At 64.8% G+C, this 19032-nt stretch overlaps 2 protein-coding genes across 2 annotated transcripts in view; one reads left to right on the top strand and one right to left on the bottom strand.

The window, feature by feature from the left end:
- Window positions 1–61: 61 nt before the first annotated feature.
- On the bottom strand, window positions 62–2130 carry LOC117653523 (putative ferric-chelate reductase 1 homolog). The gene is made up of 6 exons (XM_034399258.1): window positions 2106–2130; window positions 1386–1487; window positions 1111–1305; window positions 894–1019; window positions 479–635; window positions 62–385 (listed from the first exon to the last, which is right to left on the bottom strand). The coding sequence occupies exons 1-6, from the start codon at window positions 2106–2108 to the stop codon at window positions 189–191; spliced, it is 780 nt and encodes a 259-aa protein (XP_034255149.1). The 5' UTR covers window positions 2109–2130; the 3' UTR covers window positions 62–188.
- Window positions 2131–3105: 975 nt separating this feature from the next.
- Window positions 3106–19032, top strand: part of LOC117653209 (cilia- and flagella-associated protein 206-like) — a 67640-nt gene continuing 51713 nt past the window's right edge. Inside the window, exons 1-10 of the mRNA XM_034398711.1 lie at window positions 3106–3171; window positions 3332–3479; window positions 3560–3982; window positions 4061–4265; window positions 4329–4458; window positions 4531–4635; window positions 4704–4892; window positions 5057–5217; window positions 5290–5397; window positions 5610–5736. Coding sequence (XP_034254602.1) covers window positions 3106–3171; window positions 3332–3479; window positions 3560–3982; window positions 4061–4265; window positions 4329–4458; window positions 4531–4635; window positions 4704–4892; window positions 5057–5217; window positions 5290–5397; window positions 5610–5736 — 1662 coding nt within the window. The remainder of the gene's footprint in view (window positions 3172–3331; window positions 3480–3559; window positions 3983–4060; window positions 4266–4328; window positions 4459–4530; window positions 4636–4703; window positions 4893–5056; window positions 5218–5289; window positions 5398–5609; window positions 5737–19032) is intronic.

The raw sequence follows: 19032 nt of genomic DNA, 5'->3' as shown, positions 1-19032 counted from the left end.
CCTCTCCGTCTCGGAGACGTACACCACATGAGAATCATGGAGTAGAAAAGTCTTCGTTATCTTAGTTCAACAGTCACAGTTCATTTTTAACTATATTAGAAATCGTTTATAAAATTAATATTTTTGAGAGACAAGGGTGGGGGTGAGTCCAAATCCGTCAGGAAGGCTCTCGAAGGCGAAGGTAGCCTCTACAGAGCACGGACGGCGCAGAGGACGGCGACGAGTGCGAGCACGGCGGCGGAGGCGGAGGGAGGCTGCCCCCCGCCGTTGTTGTTGGGAGGGTCTCTCCGCGACCCGTGGCTGTCCTTGACGAGGCCCGCCGTGCCCAGGCTGACCGCGCTGCCCGTCGCCACCCACTCCGTGTGGTGGTGCATGCTGGTGTCGGCTGGGGGCAAAGGGACATGGAGGAGTAACGAATGGCACGCCGATAGGCACGCCGAGGCACGCATGCAGAGCAGAGGAAGGCTTGGCGGCTTACCGTTGAGTCTGTTCCCCGCCGCCGCCTGCAGGTACCAGGTCTCCTTCGCCAGGTCGTACTTCTTGCCGCGGACGGTGGTCACCGTGTCGCGGCTGAAGCTGCAGCGGATGACGCCGTTCTGGACCTTCCCCGCCGCCAGGGTCACGCCGGTCTGCTCCTGCTCAAGGAATGAGTTCATGAAGGGGCGGTCCAGCGCCTGTGAAGTGGAGGGTAGGCAGTCCCGCAAGGCACTAGTGTGTGACGGGCCGGCCCACCCGCACGGCGCCATGCCCACCCCTACCGCAACAACGCAAGTGTGGTGAGGCGCTTATCGGATCTATTTCGAAAACAAGGAGGGGCCTGGCTCCTTTCGACCGGCCAGAGTAAGGGCCAGAGGGTGGGTGGCTGGTGGCAGCCTCGACCCCGGCTCGCTTACCTCAGCCGGAAGACGCTTGTTTCCCCTCTTGCCGGTCGTGGTGTTCAAGGCCTTGTTCAGCGACTGGTACAGCTTGACAGTGTGGTCGGCGGGGTCCTGGATGCACTCCACGACGCTGTCGACACCCTGCGAGGCCAGGAAGCACGGGTTGAAGCCACAGGCTGCAATCGTGGGTCATCGACACCTGAAGCCACTACACCGTTCGGCGCGCGCTCACCATGAGGTCCGACTCGGACAGCGCCACGGCGACGTAGCCGCTGTACTGGGCGGCCATCTCGAAGAGGTACTTGTTGGCGGCGGCGGCGGGGTCCGGGCGCACCGTCGCCATGAGCGTGCACGTGTGGCTGGCGATGCAGTTGTCGGGGTAGGCGAGGCACAGGCGGTCCGGCGATGCGCCGCACCCGTCCAGAGCCTGCAGGCAATGCCCAGGAGGACCAAAGTGACGTCAGCGCGTCGCCGCAAGACGAGAACTCCGCACCGCACGATACTCACGACGTAGTCGGAGGCGTCCGCGCGCACCGTCGCCGACCTCGCGACCGGCAAGGTGGTCACCGCCAGGATGGCCACCGCCAGGAACGTGACACAGACGCCCTCCTGGAAAAAAAAAAGTTAAAGAAATCATAAATTTGAAAAAAAGTGTAAAACGGTCATAGGCGCCGTGAACACACCATCCCGCTGGGTTGGTGACTGTCGGTTCAAATGATTCGGAGAAGAGACACTCTCCGCGCGGAAGTGACGGGAAGCGTCGACTGTGGGCGGCACGCGGCACGGCACTGCAAGCGCCCCAACGCGGGCACAGAGCACAGTGGCGAGTGCGGCAGGGCCTCAAGGACGGCGAGGACGTCGGGACGGACCGTGCGACATTGGAAATGACGCCGGACCGTGCGCCGACAGCATGCTGACAGCAGTCACTTTTGTCGACTGCAGCGGCGTGACCGCTTTCGAGCTCGGCCGCGGCGGCAAGCTGCTGCTCGCGCCCTGCTGATAGCAAGGAAGCAAAGACCAGCTGCCGCCCGAAAGGAAACAAACACTAAAGACGAAAATCACACCGCCGCCCAGCTAGGAGTCACCGACACACATTCAAATTCAACACCCGGTGAAACCGGCACTGCTGCATTATGCGGGTGGCGCCACACCCCTCCATGGTTTTGGCGTTATTGAGTTCGGCTTCGGACTGAAGTGGCTGTGCCTGTTCGAGGCCCCGGTACCCACCATGTTGCTGGCAGCTCGGCGGACAGCGAAGTGAGCCGTGCCGCGCCGCGCCGCGCCGCCGCGAGCGCAGTCAATGGCCAGTGCCCTTAGTGCCCCCCCCTCCAATCAGCGCGCAATCTAAGTCACCCCCAAAGCGACAATGGCACACTCACGAGCACGGCGATTGAGCAAGAGCGTGCGAAAGGAGTGCTTTGAAAAACAAGTAGCAGCGGGCAACAGGTGGTGCTGCACTGCGCTATGGCTGCCCCAAGTGCCGCACTGAGGAAATGGCGAGCAGATGAAACTGAGTTAGTTGTTTCCATCGCGTTTTTAGATGGAGCTCCGTCCTTGCCATAACTCGGGCCAGGTTCAGCCGGGCCCCGCAGTAATCGTCTCTCTTTTTAGCGCGTTTTCGCGAGAAAAAGTGCCACCTTGCCCGTGCTAGTCTTTACTGAGTGACAGCGCGAGGACAGCTCAACTCGATGAGACTTGAGGCTCAGGTGGGGGAGATAAGGGCAACAAGGTGTTCGTCTCGTGTACGTGACCACTCAGCCACTCACAGACCCACTCGCCACTCGCCACAGCAGATCCCTTTAATTCGCGCGCACCCGAGTAATCGCTTTCGCTCGGCCGCAGTCACGTCCGCACGCAGCAACGAGGGAAAGGGAAAAAGCTGTGCCGGCGCGGCGAGGTTTTGAACCCGCACCTCTCAGTCTGGCTGCCGCTGCTGGCGCGCACCGCTGCCGCAGGGAATTCCCCTGCCTGCCTGTCGCTCGCTGTCGCTGCGATCCCCGGTTGCCCGGGGCAACCGCTTGGTCAATAGGCCGGCCCTACGGCGAGCGACGCCGCTTCGCTGCTTCGGCGCCTCGCCCGCGGCCACGTGGCTAGGCGTCGCGCCCCGGCAGTACAAAGTGCAGCGATGGAGGCGCGGGTCGCGGGGGCCCGGCCTGGCGCGCGGTCGCGGCCGTCGCCGAGGAGGGCCTGCGGCGCCGCCACGCCCACGCCGCACCTGGACGTCGTCATGCACGTGCTCAAGGACTGCGCGGCGCAGGGCCTCGTCGTCGCGCCGCAGCTCGCCGCCGAGGCGGTGCGGACCAACAACCAAACCAGTGGAGCGATTCCTCCGACGTCTCTCTCACTCTCATGGAGTGTGCCGTGGGGGTGCGAGAGAGACAGAGCGAGGAGGGCGGGCAGCGGAATCGCTCGCCAGACGCGAAGCACGACGATAACCGTGGTTTGGTCCGCAGGTGCGGCTGCTGCTGGCCAACCCGGAGACGGCCGCCGGACAGGCCGAGCTGCGCGCGTCGTGCGTGCGCTTCCTGATGGACAAGACGGCGCCCGGCCTGGCCGCCACGAGGATGAGGATCGCCTTCCGCCGGAAGTACCGGACGCCGGGTGAGCCGCCGGTGAAGGTGCCGTGGCCGCTGTGGGCTGTGGCGTCGCGGTGGCCGGCAGTAACACTTTCCCTTCCGCAGGGGCGACCGCCGCGGAGCAGGCGCGCAACACCGAGTCCCGCATGGCGCCCATCCTGGCCGAGGTGCTGAGCGTCGCGGGGGAGGGCGCCCCGACGGGCGGCGCGGACGACCTGGCCCCGCCGTTCCTGGCGCCGCCGCGGGGCGCCCGCAAGGCGGACCGCGAGGACTACAAGCAGCGCCTGTACGGCAGCGTGGTGGCCGCCGCCGTGCTCCGCTCCGGCCTCGGCAGCCCGGCCGACCCCGCCGTCATGAAGGAGGCCAGCGCCGCCATGCAGAGCGTGTACCCGGCCAAGGACCTGCCGCACCTGCTGCGCCTGGCCCCCGAGGCGCGGCGCGCCCAGCTGCTCGAGGTGTGCCGCATCTCGGCCGGCATCCGCATCTTCAACTGGGACTGCCGCAAGGCGGGCCACGGGCTGCTGGACCGTACGTCGAGGACCGTGCCGTGCCGCCTGCACTGCAAGTCGAGCGGCCAAACGCTCACCATCTTTCCCTCGTTCCCAGTGCCTGGCTTGGTCCAGGAGGCCGCGGCCGTGACGCTCGAGCAGCTGCGGAGCGCGGTGGACGCCGTGGAGGCCCAGCTGTGGCCGGCGACCAGGGCCTTGGAGGTCCTATACCAGGGCAAAGGGGAGGCCAACTGGCCCGAGTCCGACGTGGACCTCCTCAAGGACACCGTCGTGTACCTCCGCCAGCAACAGGTGCTATTCAGGTGAGACGTCGACACGACGCATCGCGCCTTGGATTCGCACCCATCCGGGACTGTCCTTTCCAGGCGGTTACTTGAAGACGTGGAGCAGGTAGGCGCGGAGGTGCGGCGCCTGACGGGGGCGCTGCAGGCGGGGCTGTCTGGCGTGCACACCGTGGTGCAGGCCAAGACGGCCGTGCCCACCAACGAGGTCTACGTGAGTAACCCTTGAATGCAGTGTGCCGTGTGCCGTTCGGATGACGAACCAACAGCACCTTTGCCGCTGCAGCCGCAGTTCGTGTCGCTGGCGTCCACGTGGGAGGCCCTGGAGGCCCAGGCCGTGGTCGTCAGCAAGGCCGCCAACCTCCACCGGCGTCTCCAGGCGTACACACGGGTGAGCACACCGTTGAAAGTGAAAATTAATGGTTAAAAACTATTGCTTACCCACGCCTGGTAATGCAGGGCGTGCGGACGGTCGAGGCCGCCGTCATCGACGGCATCCTGGAGGGAGACGCTGTTGGCCCTCCCCCGACGGACGGCGAGCGCGTGTCCTCGGCGCTGCCGCCCCCGCCGTCTCACTCCGACAAGCAGCTGGAGGCGGCGCGGCGACGGCTCGCCAGGGACATGGGCCGCGGCGACGTGGCTGCCGAAGTAAGGCGAAAGTAACCTCATCAAAAGTACTTCTCGGGACGTCAAAAACAGTCTGTGGGGCTAGGTTTCGCTAGGCTCCTGGAATCGGGAGTAAAAGCTAGCTGACACCTTATAGTGTGTCACTGGTATCATTTGCTAGTAATCATATTTTAATAATTTTTTAGCTGCAGGGGTTTTGCCCGTGGTTCCTGGCCGTGTCGGGCGGGGGTCTGGTGCCAGGCTGCCCCGCGCTGGGGCTGTGCGAGGCCGCGGGGGGCGTGGGCACGCGGCTGTACGCGCTGTCCTCGTTGGACGCCGCGGACCTGTTCTGCACCGACCCCAACTCGTGAGTGCGCGCCTGTGAGGTAGCCAAGGCACGGTGTGCGTCCAGCAGTGTGCTCACGAGTGCTGTGTGCAGGTGGACGCAGCGTGCCCTGGCCGAGGTCCGGCGTCGGCCTGCACTGGTGGGCCTGCTGGAGCTGAGCGCCGCGCTGCAGCCCGCCGCCCCGCCGAACGACACCGCGTGGTACGTGGAGTGCGCGGCTTGGAAGGGCCGACTTGTCACGCGCCGTTCCGTATCCGTAAGCCGTTCCCTTCACGCAGGGCCAGGGCGGCGACGCCGTCCTCGGCGCGCTCGCACGCGGCGGGCATCCCCGTGCTCACCAACAACGCCGCGGTGCAGACGGACGCGCCGCCCTGCGCCCGCCGGGCGCGCGGCCTGCCCCGGCCGATGCCAGCCGCCTCCACGCAGACCGAGGAGAGCGCCTACCGCCGCGAGTCGGTGGCGCAGACGTTCCCGCTCCGCGACGCGGCCGTGCAGTGCCCCAGGACGGTGGCGTGCAGCGCGGGGCCCTTCCTGGCCGCGGTGCGCCACGCCGTTCACGCGCAGATCGACCTTCCCGCCGGCCTGGACGACGCCGAGGCCCAGAGCGACGGCAGTGCGGAGGAGGAGGGCGCCGAGGACATCCCAGCCACGTCGTTTCTCGAGTTGTCGTCAGGGGCGAGTCCTTTCAGTGAGAGCTTATGTAACTCGACCTAGCCGCTTCCTCTGCGGGCTTCAATAATAAAATGAACTTTGAGTGGTGCATACCAGTATTTTTATCTTCGTCCCAAAATCTAACATAGTTTAATCACGTGCCAACAATTTTTAACCTCACCTAAATCTTCACTGACGCAGAAGTAGAAATCAAGGCTTGCTGCTGGCTGCTGTGTCGCGCCCTCAGTCGCGCCCTCGCGGCGGTGGCGGCACGCCTCAAGGCCTCCAGGATCTACGACGGCCCCTCCGTCATCAAGGACAGGACCCTCATCCTGGTGCCACGGAAACCTTGCCTCTCGTCCTCCCGGCCCCGCCCGCCAGCTGGGGCCTAACCCAACCCAACCCAACTCCAAAGGACATTGCTGCAACTTTTTCGATTTCATGTCGCCCACTATGTCGCAAGGCGGGGTGGGGCGGGGAGCCCGGAGTGGCTCCGGGCGGGTTCGAACAGCGGGACAGACAACAGCCATGACCGGGGAAAGGGTTCGGGTAGAAAGAGGAGGGATGTTGTCGGGCTGCATGCAGGTGGGGCCACCCTGTCACAGGCAGGCGGGCGGGCAGGCAGGCAGGCAGGCAGGCGATGAATCGGATCCCCAGAATTGGCCGCGCCGCTTTGAGATTGTGAGCGGTAGCCTTCGGAGCCGCCAATGCCGAGTCAGGCTTGGGAGAGCCAGAGAGAGCCAGAGACAGCGGCCCCTCAGAAAGATGAAACAGTGCGAGCGTGGATGGATGCTCCTCGGCGGTGGGGGCGGCGCGGGGGCGGCGCGGGGGCGGTGGGGGCGGCGCGCGGATAGACGATCGACGGTGAGGGGCGCGGGCGACGGCAAGAGGGACTTATACCTTGGCGAAGTGGCGTGAGTCTCGGCCGATTCGCGGGGCTTTTTCCCGCTTTGCTGCCTTGCTGCTGCCTTGCTGCTGCCTTGCTGCTGCCTTGCTGCTGCCTTGCTGCTGCCTTGCTGCTGCCTTGCTGCTGCCTTGCTGCTGCCTTGCTGCTGCCTTGCTGCTGCCTTGCTGCTGCCTTGCTGCTGCCGCCGCGCTGCTTGCCAGCCCGACTCGAACCGAGTGAGAGGGAAACAACCCGCTGCGCTGCTCTGGTCATGCACCTGCACTATCATCCTCACCCCATCATTGTCCCTCTCTCCTTTCTGCAGCAAAGCGCCGTGCTGGTCACGAACAACGTAAAATGGTGTTGAAATTATATGATTTATTTACACCATGTTTTGTCTTTTATGTTGGCACTGATGTTCTTCCTCCCTACTTTGCCGCTGAAATCGTCAGTCTGTGTATTGTCGTCAAGTCCTTGTCTCTTGTCAGTCAAAACTCTTGCGCCTGCTCTCCCTAAACTCCAGCAAACGGGGAAAAGGAAGGTCTCTGTTTCCTATTCCCCTTTCATTCCCCTTATGAATTAATGGTGCCGCAGTAATTTCTCATGAGCACGAAAATTCCGGAAGAATATAAGACTGAGCACCTGCCGCTGCGTTTATTCCCCTTACCCGAAAAGCTAAGAGTGAAAATAAAAGAGCGGGGGAAAGGTGGCGTCGCATAGAGGGGGAGAGGGGAAAGAGGGGCGGGGAAGTGAATAAAAAAGAATTGGTCGTCCCGTGCAGCCCAACAAGGCGAGGCTCGGTGGGGCCGTGGCCGCCGTGGCCGGGCCGCCCGGCCGCCCCGCCCCGCCGCGATAGCGCACGTTGCTAGTCCCTCCTGATTTCTGCTTCGTTGTCTGCCACCTCAGCTTTTACCTCCAGTTTGTCCCACCGCCTGCACCGCCACGCCGCCGCCGCCGCCCCTGCACAGCATACAGCGACCGACCCCAATCTCCCCACTCCCCCGCCCAATACGCGTCGTATTACTTTTGCCATTATTATTCGCCTCACGTTTCACTTTTCCAAGTTGCCGCCAAACAACACGCCAGCAGACGCTTTCTAATCTCGAGCGCATCCGTCTCATCCGCGCATCGCGTCGATGGCGTGCCCGTTTTTTCTCCTCCTGTGGGGAGAGTGTGCGGGAGTCAAAGGCTTTGCGTTTTGTTTTCGCGCGCCAGTTTGTTTAGTCGAGGTGCTAAGAGTGCAAGTTCCGCCTCCCCGCGCTGCACAGTGGGTCAGAAGACCGGTGGAGGCGGCCAAAACTCCAGACGCATTTTGAGCTCCCGAGTCACTCGTCAAGACTCGTACCGGACGTGTGACCCCACTAATGGATTGCTCGTTCCGAAAGCTATCGATTGGTGGGGTCACACGTTCGATTCAAGTCCTGTTTAGCGACTCTGGAGCTCGAAACGCGTCTAGAGTTTTGGCCGCATCCACCGGCCTTCTGGCCCACTGTGCGCCGCTACGCCGAGTCGAGGCAGGCGCCCGAAGGCACGCCGCCACGGCGAGGCGTGGAGCGTGTTGCCTACCCCGCGCTCGGCGGGCGCTTGACGCTCGGCGCTTGACGCTCGGCGCTCCACCCACGCAGCCTCGCTCCCTCCTCCGACAGCGCTGTGCCGGCGAGATGTAGAAACCGCGTTCCCGTTCCGCTCTGTTACGGCGGCGCGTTTTTAAAGCACCCCTCGTTCGCATTCACATATCGGAGGGGCGCGGCGTCTAGCGGCGTCGAAGACGGGGACGGGGTAAGTGGCCGGGAGGAGGAGCGAGGGCTCGGCGCCCCGCCTCGCCGCCCCGCCGTGGCGTGGCAAGCAGCGCGAGGCAGCGCGCTTGTATCGCACATCACATCCCTTTTGTGCTGCAGCGGCGCAGCTGCACGCAGGGCCAGAGTTCTCACCCCTCGTGCCGGGAAGACGGGCGGACCGACCGACCGCGACGGACGGACAGGCGACAGGACGGGCAGGCCGACGGACAGACAGACAAGCAAGCTAAAGGGCCGGCGGACAAAGAGTCTTGACGAAAATCTCCTCTCCCCCTTGACGCCATTGCCATTGGTTCCCCCTGCTTCCTCCGTGCGCGGAGACTTCACCTGTGAACGGAGATCTCCCCCCACCCCCTACCCCTTCCACTTATCGTCCTCATTAGCCGTGCGCACCTGCGCGACGACGGGCCGGACTACACGAATACGCAGCAGACTGATTCCGAGAGTCGTCGTTCCCGTCGCGCTGTCTCTCTCACACCTACGCGGGACGCCCCATGAGTGCGAGAGAGACAGGTCCGCGGGGAGTCCGCGGCGGCGGCAGGAAATGGCCCCGTTTGGGGTCGCGGCGCTGCGTCGTCCCCGCTGCACCGCGGCGCGAGTGGAACCGGAAGCGACGACGGGGACCTTTGGCCTGCCGGAGGCCCCCCCCCCCCCCCCCCCCGCAGCCGCGGCACAGAATGGCCGCCGGGACGCCGCCGGGACGCCGGAAGGAGGCCGACGGCACCGCAGACTGATTCCGAGAGTCGTCATCGTCGCTCTGTCTCTCTCGCACACACACGGGACGCCCCATGAGTGCGAGAGAGACAGAGCGACGAAGATGACTCTCGGAGTCAGGCGGCCGGGGAGCACCGGGGAGCACGGCGATGCAGGCAGGCGAGCTAGTGCTGCCCGGGCCGCAGCCGCACGGCCCCGCGGGGGGCTCCGGCAGCGCTATGCGAAAAAAGGGGGTGGGGGAGCGGAAGCGGTCCGAGTGCCGTCCATAAACGTTCTTCCAAAACTTTATTCAGCCGAATGGGCGCGCAAGGGCGATCCGCTGGCAACGAATTGCGGCCAACTGTATGTGTGCGGGCGGGCCGGCCCCGCACCGCCACCGCACCGCCACACATTCCGGCATGACTTAGATTCCAATGTTGCCGTACGCGCGGCCCCGCGGCCCCGCGGCATGGCCTGGCGCATGCCCCACGGTTTGCGGTCCACGGTGTGGGGCAAAAAAGGGGGGGGGGGTGCCCCCGCGTGTGTCGGTGTGACGGCCGCGCGAAATTATTTACAACGATGACACGGCCCCGACTAGACCGCGGCGTGTCGCTCCGAACGCCCAATCATTCTTCGCGCCGCGCGATTGCTTTTCATCCGCTCTGCATGTCCCAACGCTGTTTCCCGTAATCCGGAGGGGATTCCTCCACTCTGGCCTTTTTTCCCTCTCTCTCTCTCTCTCTCTCTCTCTCTCTCTCTCTCTCTCTCTCTCTCTCTCTCTCTCTCTCTCTCCACACACACACACACACCAATGACGGCGGTCCCACCGGTGTCTTTGACGCCATCAGGGCCGCCACCCTTCAAACAGCGCCGCGCCGTGTTGTGGCTGCGCACACCGGCGTGGCGGGGCGGGTCATCAGATAGGCGCCGGCCGGCCGGGCTTGGCCGTGGGCCGTGCGCCGTCCCTTGTTGTGCCCAACTGATTGGCGCGCCGGGCGCCGTGCCCGGCCGAGGGAGCGGGAGACAAGCGCAACAAAAAGAGGCAAAAAAAGGGGTGAAAAGAAAAGGTTTGATAATGGGTTCGCGCCGCTTCGCACGCAGCATCCGGTTCGCTCCGCGTTGGCTGGGGCACTGCGCGGCGCGGCGCGAGCGGCGTCGTGGCCCCGGAGGCCTGCTGGCTGGCCGGGCCTGGCCGTGCTGGCAGCGAGGCGGCCGGCCTGCGGCTCAATATCCCGCGCGCCTAAACACAAAATATTTGCCACTTTGGGGCGCCGGGCGGCGAGGCGAGGCGGCGGGGCACTGAAAGGGCGGGAAGGGTGTTGGCCGCGAGCAGGGCGAGCAGGGCGAGGCCTGGCACTGCCTGCCTGCCTGCCTGGCCCGGCCGCCCGGCCCCTAAGTGAACCATCATTCACACCAACGACAGACGCTACATTTTCGCAGCGCGGCCGCGATGGCGGTGGTGTTAGCCGCGAGCAGCGCGCTGGCTTGGCGGCGGTGCCCTGGATATTTCACAATCCCGCGTCAAGCAGGCAGCGAACAGCAAGCCGCAAGCAGCGAGGGAGGGAGGAAGCAAGCGAGAGAGGGGTCAAAATTTCCGTGTCCGCATGGCGCGGGGCGTTTCCTCGTGTCGCATTTGCGGTTGGCCCCGGTCCAGGACTTGTATACGTTTTCTAAAAGGCGTCGCGCCGGAGAGCGTGGCGACCCAACGCCTCGGCAACGAGCAGTGGCGCGCCGTGCCGCGCCTGCCGCGCCGTGCCGTGCCGCGCGGCGCTGGGGTTGGGGTTGCGAGGTCCAGGTGCACGCCGTGTTAGCCCGTGTGGGCCGTGCGGTGTTCCGGGTTCAAGTGGCAGTCGCAGCCACGCGCTTTTTTTGTGTCGCGGTGCCGTGCTGCTGGCGGCTGGAGTGCGCACAAGCCCCACTACGCCGCTGGCGCACTGTAGCGGCGCGAACAGCGAACTGCGAACAGCGCCCTCGGAAATGTGACGCGCTAACGAGTCGCATCGAGGACCGCGTCGTCGCCGCGCTCGCGCCACCCAACCTCGCCCGGACAAATTATTATCATTTCGCGCCCGCCCGCTGTGACTCATAATAATTGCAATTTTTGTTATAATTTTTCCCAAACAAAAGAAAGAGACATAGCACAGGAGGCCGCGTCGCGTCGCCACCACGGCAAGCGCTAAATGGTGCCAATTTTTTGGCCAGGAGCGTGTCGACCTGGCGCGGCGGCGCATCCAGCACGTTATGGTTTATATTGTGTTAAAACATTTTTGCGCACTGTTTGTCTTTGTGTCACCGCCAGCGTTCCGGAGCGTCGGCGTGCGCGTTCGCGTGTCGCGCCGCGTGTCGCGCCGCGTAGGAGGGCGGCGCCCGGCGGCGCCTAAAACACAAGGCCCTGGCGACCCGCCACGGACATAGGCGCCACTGCCAACTGACTCCCTCCTTCCCCCTCCCCGCCTGCTCCAGAGTCGCCAACTACCAACTTAGCGCGTGGCTTAATCTGCCGGGGAGTCCCCGCCGGCGACGGCCAGCACGCCAGCACGTTAGCCAGAGAATTTTCCCACCCAGTGCAGCCAATCGTCTCGAAGAAGGCGGGAGATAAACACCCGCGAGAAGTTGGCAGAACTGAGAAGGGGGATGGCTTTCTTTGAATACAGCGCTTCTATTTTGTGGCGGTAGCGTTGGCAAGGGGCAGCGGTCTCGGGGCCGGCCCGGCCGGGCGCTCGGGGTGTTAAAACGACCTTCACGAGAGGAATCTCAAATTGTCCGTCTTGTGGCTGGGCGTGGTGGGGGGTGGTGGGGGGGCGGGGCGGGGCGGGGCGGGGCGGGGCGGGGGGGGTGGCCGTGGCCGCGAGTGGGCTGAGATGGCCCGGCCGTATAAGGCTTCCTGCCATACAATTAATAAAGGCACTAAAACGTAGCAAAGCTTTCATACGCGGAGAGCCATAAAATACGTCCGAGTAATAAGCTCAAGTCATAAAAAAGTAATAAACAAAAGATAAAAGCGGGTGTTTTCCGCAGAACGCAAACAAATAACTGCGGAGAGCGAGGTCGGCCGGGCCAGCGCGGGGAGAGGCTGGGGCGGGAGGGGTGTCGCTCTCCTGTGACCGAGTGGACCGCGTCTCGCTGCCCCCGAACCGCCCCGCCCCGCCCCGCCCCGCCCCCCGCTCAGCTCGCTCTGCTTGATAGCGGGATACCATTTACTATTGACCCTATCCTCCCTGGGATCCTGGACTCGATCCTGGACTCGATCCTTGAGGATACGGTATCGCGGCGCTCCCCTCGCTGTAGTGGCGGGGGACCTGCCCTCTCAGCAGACGGCCGGCATGACCGCAGCCTTTCGTAAAATCCTTTGAAAAGCCTGCCCCCTCCCTCCGTGTTTCCCCGAGCCTTGTCCTCGTCGTGTGTCCTTGGTGACCCTGGCCGCCTCCGACGAGAGCAGCGGCGTGCCCCCCACGGCCTCCACGGCCCCGGGGGTGGCGGTGCAAGGCGAGTAAAACAAAAACAAAAGTCAAACAAAACGGGCGAGTTGCAGCTGGAGCACGCGGCGCCTCCCCTCCTCCCTGCCCGCCGTCGGCCTGCCGTCACTGCCGTCACTGCCGTCACTGCCGTCGTGACAAGTCGAAAACATCCTTCCAGTGCTGTTCTTTCCCGCAGAGTCGTCCAGGAGGGGCACGGCGGCGGGCGAGGCGGGCCGGCGCGGACGGGGCAGGGCACATTCCCAGACCGGTGTCTGGCTCATTTCGGGTCCAAACGGATGAGGGGGCCGCCCCGCCCCGCCCCGCCCGGCCGTCATCTAGTCCGCCATGATGCACCCCCACGCCACCCCTTTAGCCCCCTCCGAAGCTGTTTCCGTTCCGTGACACCGATCAAACTCATTTCATCCCACTGACGGCCAGAGGCTGCCAGAGGCTGCCGGGGGCTGCCGGGGGCTGCCGGGGGCTGCCGGGGGCTGCCAGGGGCTGCCAGGGGCACCCTGCCGCCTACTTTCCCCTCCGTGGCCCCGTTTGGGCCCCGTTCCCGATCCGAGACCATCACCGCGTGGGATGGACGCCGGGAAGACGACGCTGGGACGACGTCGAGCTGAGCGCAGCCCGGCGGCAGCGCGCAGCGCCACGATTTTATGTCCCCTCCCTCGCTTGGACCGAGCGAGGAGCAAGGGACCAAATATGAGCAACCAGCCAGGCACGGACGACGGGCACAACGGGGAGGCGGCCCGACGCCGACGCTGCCGACGCTCCGATCCAACGGCCGGCTTAGCCTTGCTTGGGTCGCGCCGCAAACGTGGCCGCCACTCTTTCCCTCGTTGGACGAATCCCGCCAACGAGTCGCATTCGTCTGCTTCGTTTCTGCAGTGCACTGTGCATAATGCACGCGCGTGGCGCCGCGTTGCGCATTCCGCCCGGATTGGCCGATGGCCTCGCCAACTGCCCCACGCCCGCCATCACTTACTGGCCTGAATAGTGGAGCGGCAACGCATCGCGGCAACTCGCCGGCCAGGCCATTGTTAATGCATCTCCGCCAAGTGCATCGTGGCTCGCCGCCGCCCCCGCCCCCCCGCCCCCGCCGCCCCCGCCGCCCCCCGCCGCTCGCCGAGGAGTTTTAGCCGACCGCTCGACTTGTACTTGTTCCGCGGCGCCACACACGACAGCCACGCCGCAGGCTGCTTCCCGGAACGGCGCGCCGCGTCGCTCTGTCTCCCTCGCACTTCGTACGGGACGCTCCGTGAGTGCGAGAGAGACAGAGCGACGGTGCGGTGGCTCGGAATCAGCCTCCTGGTTAATGGACAGCCCCGCGCCACACCCAGGCGCATGACGGGCCGTGCACTGCCCTGGCAGTGCCCTGGCAGTGCCTCGCCTCCACGTTCGCTCGCCGTGCTGACCCACATCGCCTCGCCGCCGTCCAAAGCGTACAAATAAACTTTTGATTTTAGGCCATTTTTGAATTTTAGCAGACAGCCCGATGTTGGGTTGCTTAGATTTGAGGAAAACGGACAGAGCCATGCTCTATGTGAATCAGTGAAGTACGTCCGCCGACTTGATTCAACGTTTGCAACAGTGCCCGCTGATGGATGCAACGTTCAGGCCGCGGCACGGCACGGCACGGCACGGCACGGCACGGCACGGCAGGGGTACCAACGGTCGGCCCTGTTGCTGACTGAGCAGGCCTCGCCGGAAGTCCCAATGAATGCTTCCCAATGCCTTTTCCGTTCCGTTCGTGACGACAAGGCCCGGAGAAAGAAGAGGAACAGAAAAAAAATGGACAAAAAGAACGAACGACAAAAAGCTCTGCAGCGGACGAATGCACTCTCTCTCTCTCTTTGGTTGCTGTTTGCGAGGTTTTGTTGCTTTTCCTTTCAGCAGAGGTAAATGCGCCAGGCGGTAGATTGGAGGGCAGTAAATGAGATACCGGGTGCAGCACGCAGCACGCCGTGGAGAGCAGCGGCTTCCTCGTTAGGCGGTCCTGCACGACGCCCTGCTGCTGCTGCTGGGCTGCCGCGCTACGCAGCCACCGGTACTTGTTGTGCCGGGTTCGTAAAGCAGCGGTATCGCCGCGGGGCGGCTGCTGGCTGCGCTGCTTCTGCTTCGTGCGCCCCCGGCGTGGCCTGGGGGAAGGGGGGGGGGAAGCCAGGGGGGACCGGGGAGAACCGGGGGAACCAGGGGGCAGGCAGGGCAAATAGCGCAGCTTGGGCGACAAGGGCGCGATATTGGAATCCCGTATGAACGCCAGGCAGGGTGCTGCCCCCCGACCCACACGCCCCACGTGGGGCCCTGTGGCCCCTCCGCCGCCCCCGCCGCCTGCACCTGCAGCAGCGTCCCGTCGGCAGTGTGCTGCGCGACACATACTAAGGAGGCGGACTGCGCCGCGCTGCCGCTCAGAGAATGGCGCAATGGAGAGCGAACGGCGGAGCAGGGCCGCGTGCGTGGGGCACTACGTGGGCCTGTCGCCAACTGGTCGGCCAGGGTCTCGGTCAGTGTTGCCTACTGGTGGGGCAAACCTTTTCGTGCATCGAGAGAGTGTGCGCTGCCTTTGGCAGAGCACTGTTCGCCGCGGTGTTCGATTTGGATGTGTATCGTTTGTCCGATCTTCTTTAGTCCGACCTGGCCAAAATTCACCTGCTGCCCGTGAATCGGCCGAAAATTTTGACTGAAGGCCTCGCGCGAAGGCCTTTCGCAAAGGCCTCTTGTGAAGTCTCGCGTGGTCTCGCGTATTCTCACGGTGTTTGGCGGGATGTGGGCCAGACCGCCCGCAGCCGTCAGTGTGTACCTGTACACTGATCACGAGGAGTTGCGCCGTCATCGCTCTGTCCCAGTCGCACTCACGGGGTGTGCCTCCGGGGTGCGAGAGAGACAGAGCGACGGCTGTAAAGCCTCTACCCGTGACGCTCCGCTGCTCTGCTTCCATCCTGTTGTGCTACCACCGCCCGCGCCGTGACTAATACCCCCTCCCTGGCAGCCCACCGGGATGGCTCCGGAAGGGTGTCTCGCTCGCCCTCAGGGGGCGTGGCGCGACGGCGCGGGAAAGAGAGAGACCGAGCGTCGGGCCTCTTGACGCAGTCCGGGGACGTCGACGCCGAGGTGCCACTTTGTCTCCGGTCAATCGGCGTCCTCCTGTAATTCCCTGAAAACGCTGTTTGCGTTGCAAAGCGGCCCCGGGCGGCCCCGCCCCGGGTCCTGCGAGGGGGAGGGGAAGGGGGAGGGGGGGGGGGCACGCCGAGGCGTCTGGGCCGGGCAGATCGACAACTGCACGAAAAAAGAGCAACGCGGCGCGAGCAGTGCTGTGCTGGGACTGCTGCATAGGCCGCAGGAAGGAAGCCCCCCCCCCCTTCCTGCCAGGGCCCCGCAGGGAGCAAAGAAATCACGGGGTAATGGAGGGTCAGCCAAAGTGTTGATGAATGGCGCGGCTCGGCACGGCGCGGTGTTGGCGTGGGTGTTGCGGTGCGAGGCGGGGCGGCTGCGGCGTGGCTGGCTGGTCGGCTAGGCTGGCGCCGCCGACTCTTTGGCGCGAAACTGCCGCCAAGCGAAGACCTTGGAGGTCGGCTACCCGCCGTGCGAGCCCGTCGCGCGGCCCAAGCCCGGCAGCCAGCCAGGCCGGGCGACCGGGGCGAGGCGCAGAGCACAGGGCTTCAAATCGAAAGTGGATGAGGAAGGAACGGAAATTGGCGGAGGCGGGGCGAGGCAGGGGCAGAGTGAAGGAAGAGGCGGAGAGGAGAGGAGAGATTGATGGATCATAGGATTCGGGCCGGGCCGGGGCCGGGCCAGCCAGAAGCGAGACGACTGGTTTGTCTGATCGCGCTCGCCTTTCGCCGCTCACCCCCGCCGCGGCCCGGTCGCTTGGCCGTCGCGGAGGTACCGACGGGGACCGATGGCCAACGACGGCGGCACTTTAAAACGGAACCCGTTGCCTCACTGTCCGGGAGCACAGCAACGACCTCGGCTCGTCCTTGGAGACTGTTGTCGAGAGAGAGAGAGAGAGAGAGAGAGAGCCACGACAAGTCCTCGGAGGGAGTGCGTCATCTTCCACCCCCGAACTGCGACGTCCGCCGCGCGCCGCGAGGTCCCCGAGGGTGTAAAGTGAATACGCACTGAGCCCCGCGCCAAGGCCGGCCAGAGTCGGCAGAGTCAAGGGGTCCTTGGAGCTGGCCAGCGCTGCCAGCGCTGCCAGCACTAGCAAGGCCCCGAGGCCGGCGGGGACGTCAGCGGGGACGCGTCAGCCGGACTGACCCCACGGGACGGGCCGGGGCCTGCCGGGGCGGTCCGCCCCCGCCCCCGCCCCCGGCGCCACTGGCCACCGCGCGGCCACGTCCGGGCCGTGCAAAGCAAAGCCGCGTGTCCCGTCGCGGCGCGTCGCGGTCACGTGGTCGGGGAGTGGAGTGCTGCCATGCGAAAATGCGACTGGACGCCGAGGACGCACGAGGACGGGGCATGGGTGGCGTTTGCCGATCTGCTTATTTGTGCGTGTGTCTGCCCCCTGCCCGGCCCACTGCCCAGGGCCCGGCCGCCCGGTCGGACCCTCTCCCCCCCTCTCTGCTTTTCGCTCCGGCTGCCCCGCTGTCCACACAGAATGGCCCGCAGCGGTGAAGTCAGGCGTCACACAGATACGGTATCGTGTATGGGTTGTGCCCGGCCATGGCCCGGCAGTGCGCGGCGGTGCCAGGGTCCAGCATGGTCCGGCATGGTCCAACAGAGCACGGTCCTGCCCGCCAACACAACGACCTGCACGGCCTACGCCCCACCCACCCCGACCCTTGCCGCACACTCTCTTGGAACCGGAACGGGGGAAAAAAAATAATGTCGAAACAAAACACGGGCAAAGTCTCGTTTCCTCGCAAAAGGCCGGCAGCCTCGGCGCGGCACGGCAAAACGCCCATCGCCGCAGTTGTTGCCCGACCGCCAAATTGGCTGAGCGACACGGCTGCCAAAAAGCTTTAGTGTTGTTGCGCTTTTTGCTTCGCGGGATATTTTCCCCGGGTTTGAGCCAATAGAGAGAATAATATGTGGCGCCGACGGGGCGGAGGGGCACCGAGGGGCACGGAGAAGAAGCAATCAGATTCCCAGGAAGGGGGTGGCCCCGCCAAATATGGGGTTGCGAGAGGCCATTTTGCGACCGTTGAGGCGTGGCACAGGGAGAGAGCGAGAGAGAGAGAAAGGTGGGGGAAGGGGGGGGGGGGCCTGCACGGCACCACGAACAGCTGGCCCGCAGAGAGGGGTGGAAATGCAGCCGCCCGGCGAGAGATACAGCGCAGTAAGACGCGTTGCCTACCCTCCCGTTGGCGGGCGGCCGCGGCGGCCGGTCCCACACGCAGGAGGCGGCGGGCGGCGGCGACCACGGCGGCACGGTGGCCACGGCGGCCGATATTCTGGTTTAATCCCGCGCCCCACCTCTCCCCCTCACGTCAACGCCCCGTTATGAATTACAGGCACAACATACACGAGATTACGCACGTTAGCCCCCCACCCCTCACAACTTTGCCGTCTCCAAACACACACGCACGCACACACGCGCGGCGCCCCTGCGCGACGCGTGCGGACGCGTGCGTCCTCCTCCGCCTGCCAGAAGGCACAGCGCGCCCGTTACCGCCCTCTCGCATGTGTCGAAAACGACTCCGTGTCTCTTAAAGTTTTCTTGAAAACGGCGGCGGAGGGGAAGAGGAAGGGGGGGGGGTCGCTCTCGGCGCTCTTTGCCTCACTTTGCGCGTGTGAACAAGTAAGGGCATGCGGCCCGCGGCCGTGCCGGCTGGGCCGGGCTGCAGAGACTGATTTCCGTTTCTGTCTCTCTCGCACTCACGGGGCGTCCCGTCTGGGTGCCAGAGAGGCGCTCCGCCCGGGGAAACGCGAAACGCGGCTAATTTTTCGCAGGCGGGGGAATAAACTTTACGGCTTCCACGTACAGCGCCGCCACTGTGTTGTTTCTCCGGTGCTCTTTTCTTTCCCCCTCCCCCTCCCCCTCCCCTGGCGTGGCGCGTGTCCGTCTACAGGGAGAGCACGCACGCGCACTCACACACAAGGCCGCCGACGCCGTGTGTGTGTGAGGGCAACGTTTTTCCTGCACGACCCCGCCGCCCTGCCGCCCTGGCTGTGGATGTTCAACTTGGTACGGCGGCCACACCGCGTGTTTGTTTCTGTCGCTATAATTTCTCCAGCCACTTTATGCTGAAAAAAAAAAATGATAACGGTGTGGCTATCGGGCCGCGTCTGTTTTCGGAACTCCCTCACGGTAATCGTCCTCGCCTGAACCGAGGTCGCGGAGGCGCTGCCCCGGCCTGCGCTCTGCGGCCCCGCGCGTTCTTGGCCACGGCGCCGGGCTGACAGG

This window comes from Thrips palmi, unplaced genomic scaffold (assembly GCF_012932325.1).
Source record: "Thrips palmi isolate BJ-2018 unplaced genomic scaffold, TpBJ-2018v1 HiC_scaffold_8, whole genome shotgun sequence".
Classification (NCBI taxonomy): domain Eukaryota; kingdom Metazoa; phylum Arthropoda; class Insecta; order Thysanoptera; family Thripidae; genus Thrips; species Thrips palmi.
This window is presented reverse-complemented; position numbering and strand designations above follow the sequence as displayed.

Coding starts and splice junctions, on each gene's coding strand:
- LOC117653523 (XM_034399258.1), bottom strand. Junction 1,306..1,385: donor CGGACGCCTCCGACTACGTC/GTGAGTATCGTG, acceptor CATTGCCTGCAG/GCTCTGGACGGGTGCGGCGC. Junction 636..893: donor ACAAGCGTCTTCCGGCTGAG/GTAAGCGAGCCG, acceptor TTCCTTGAGCAG/GAGCAGACCGGCGTGACCCT.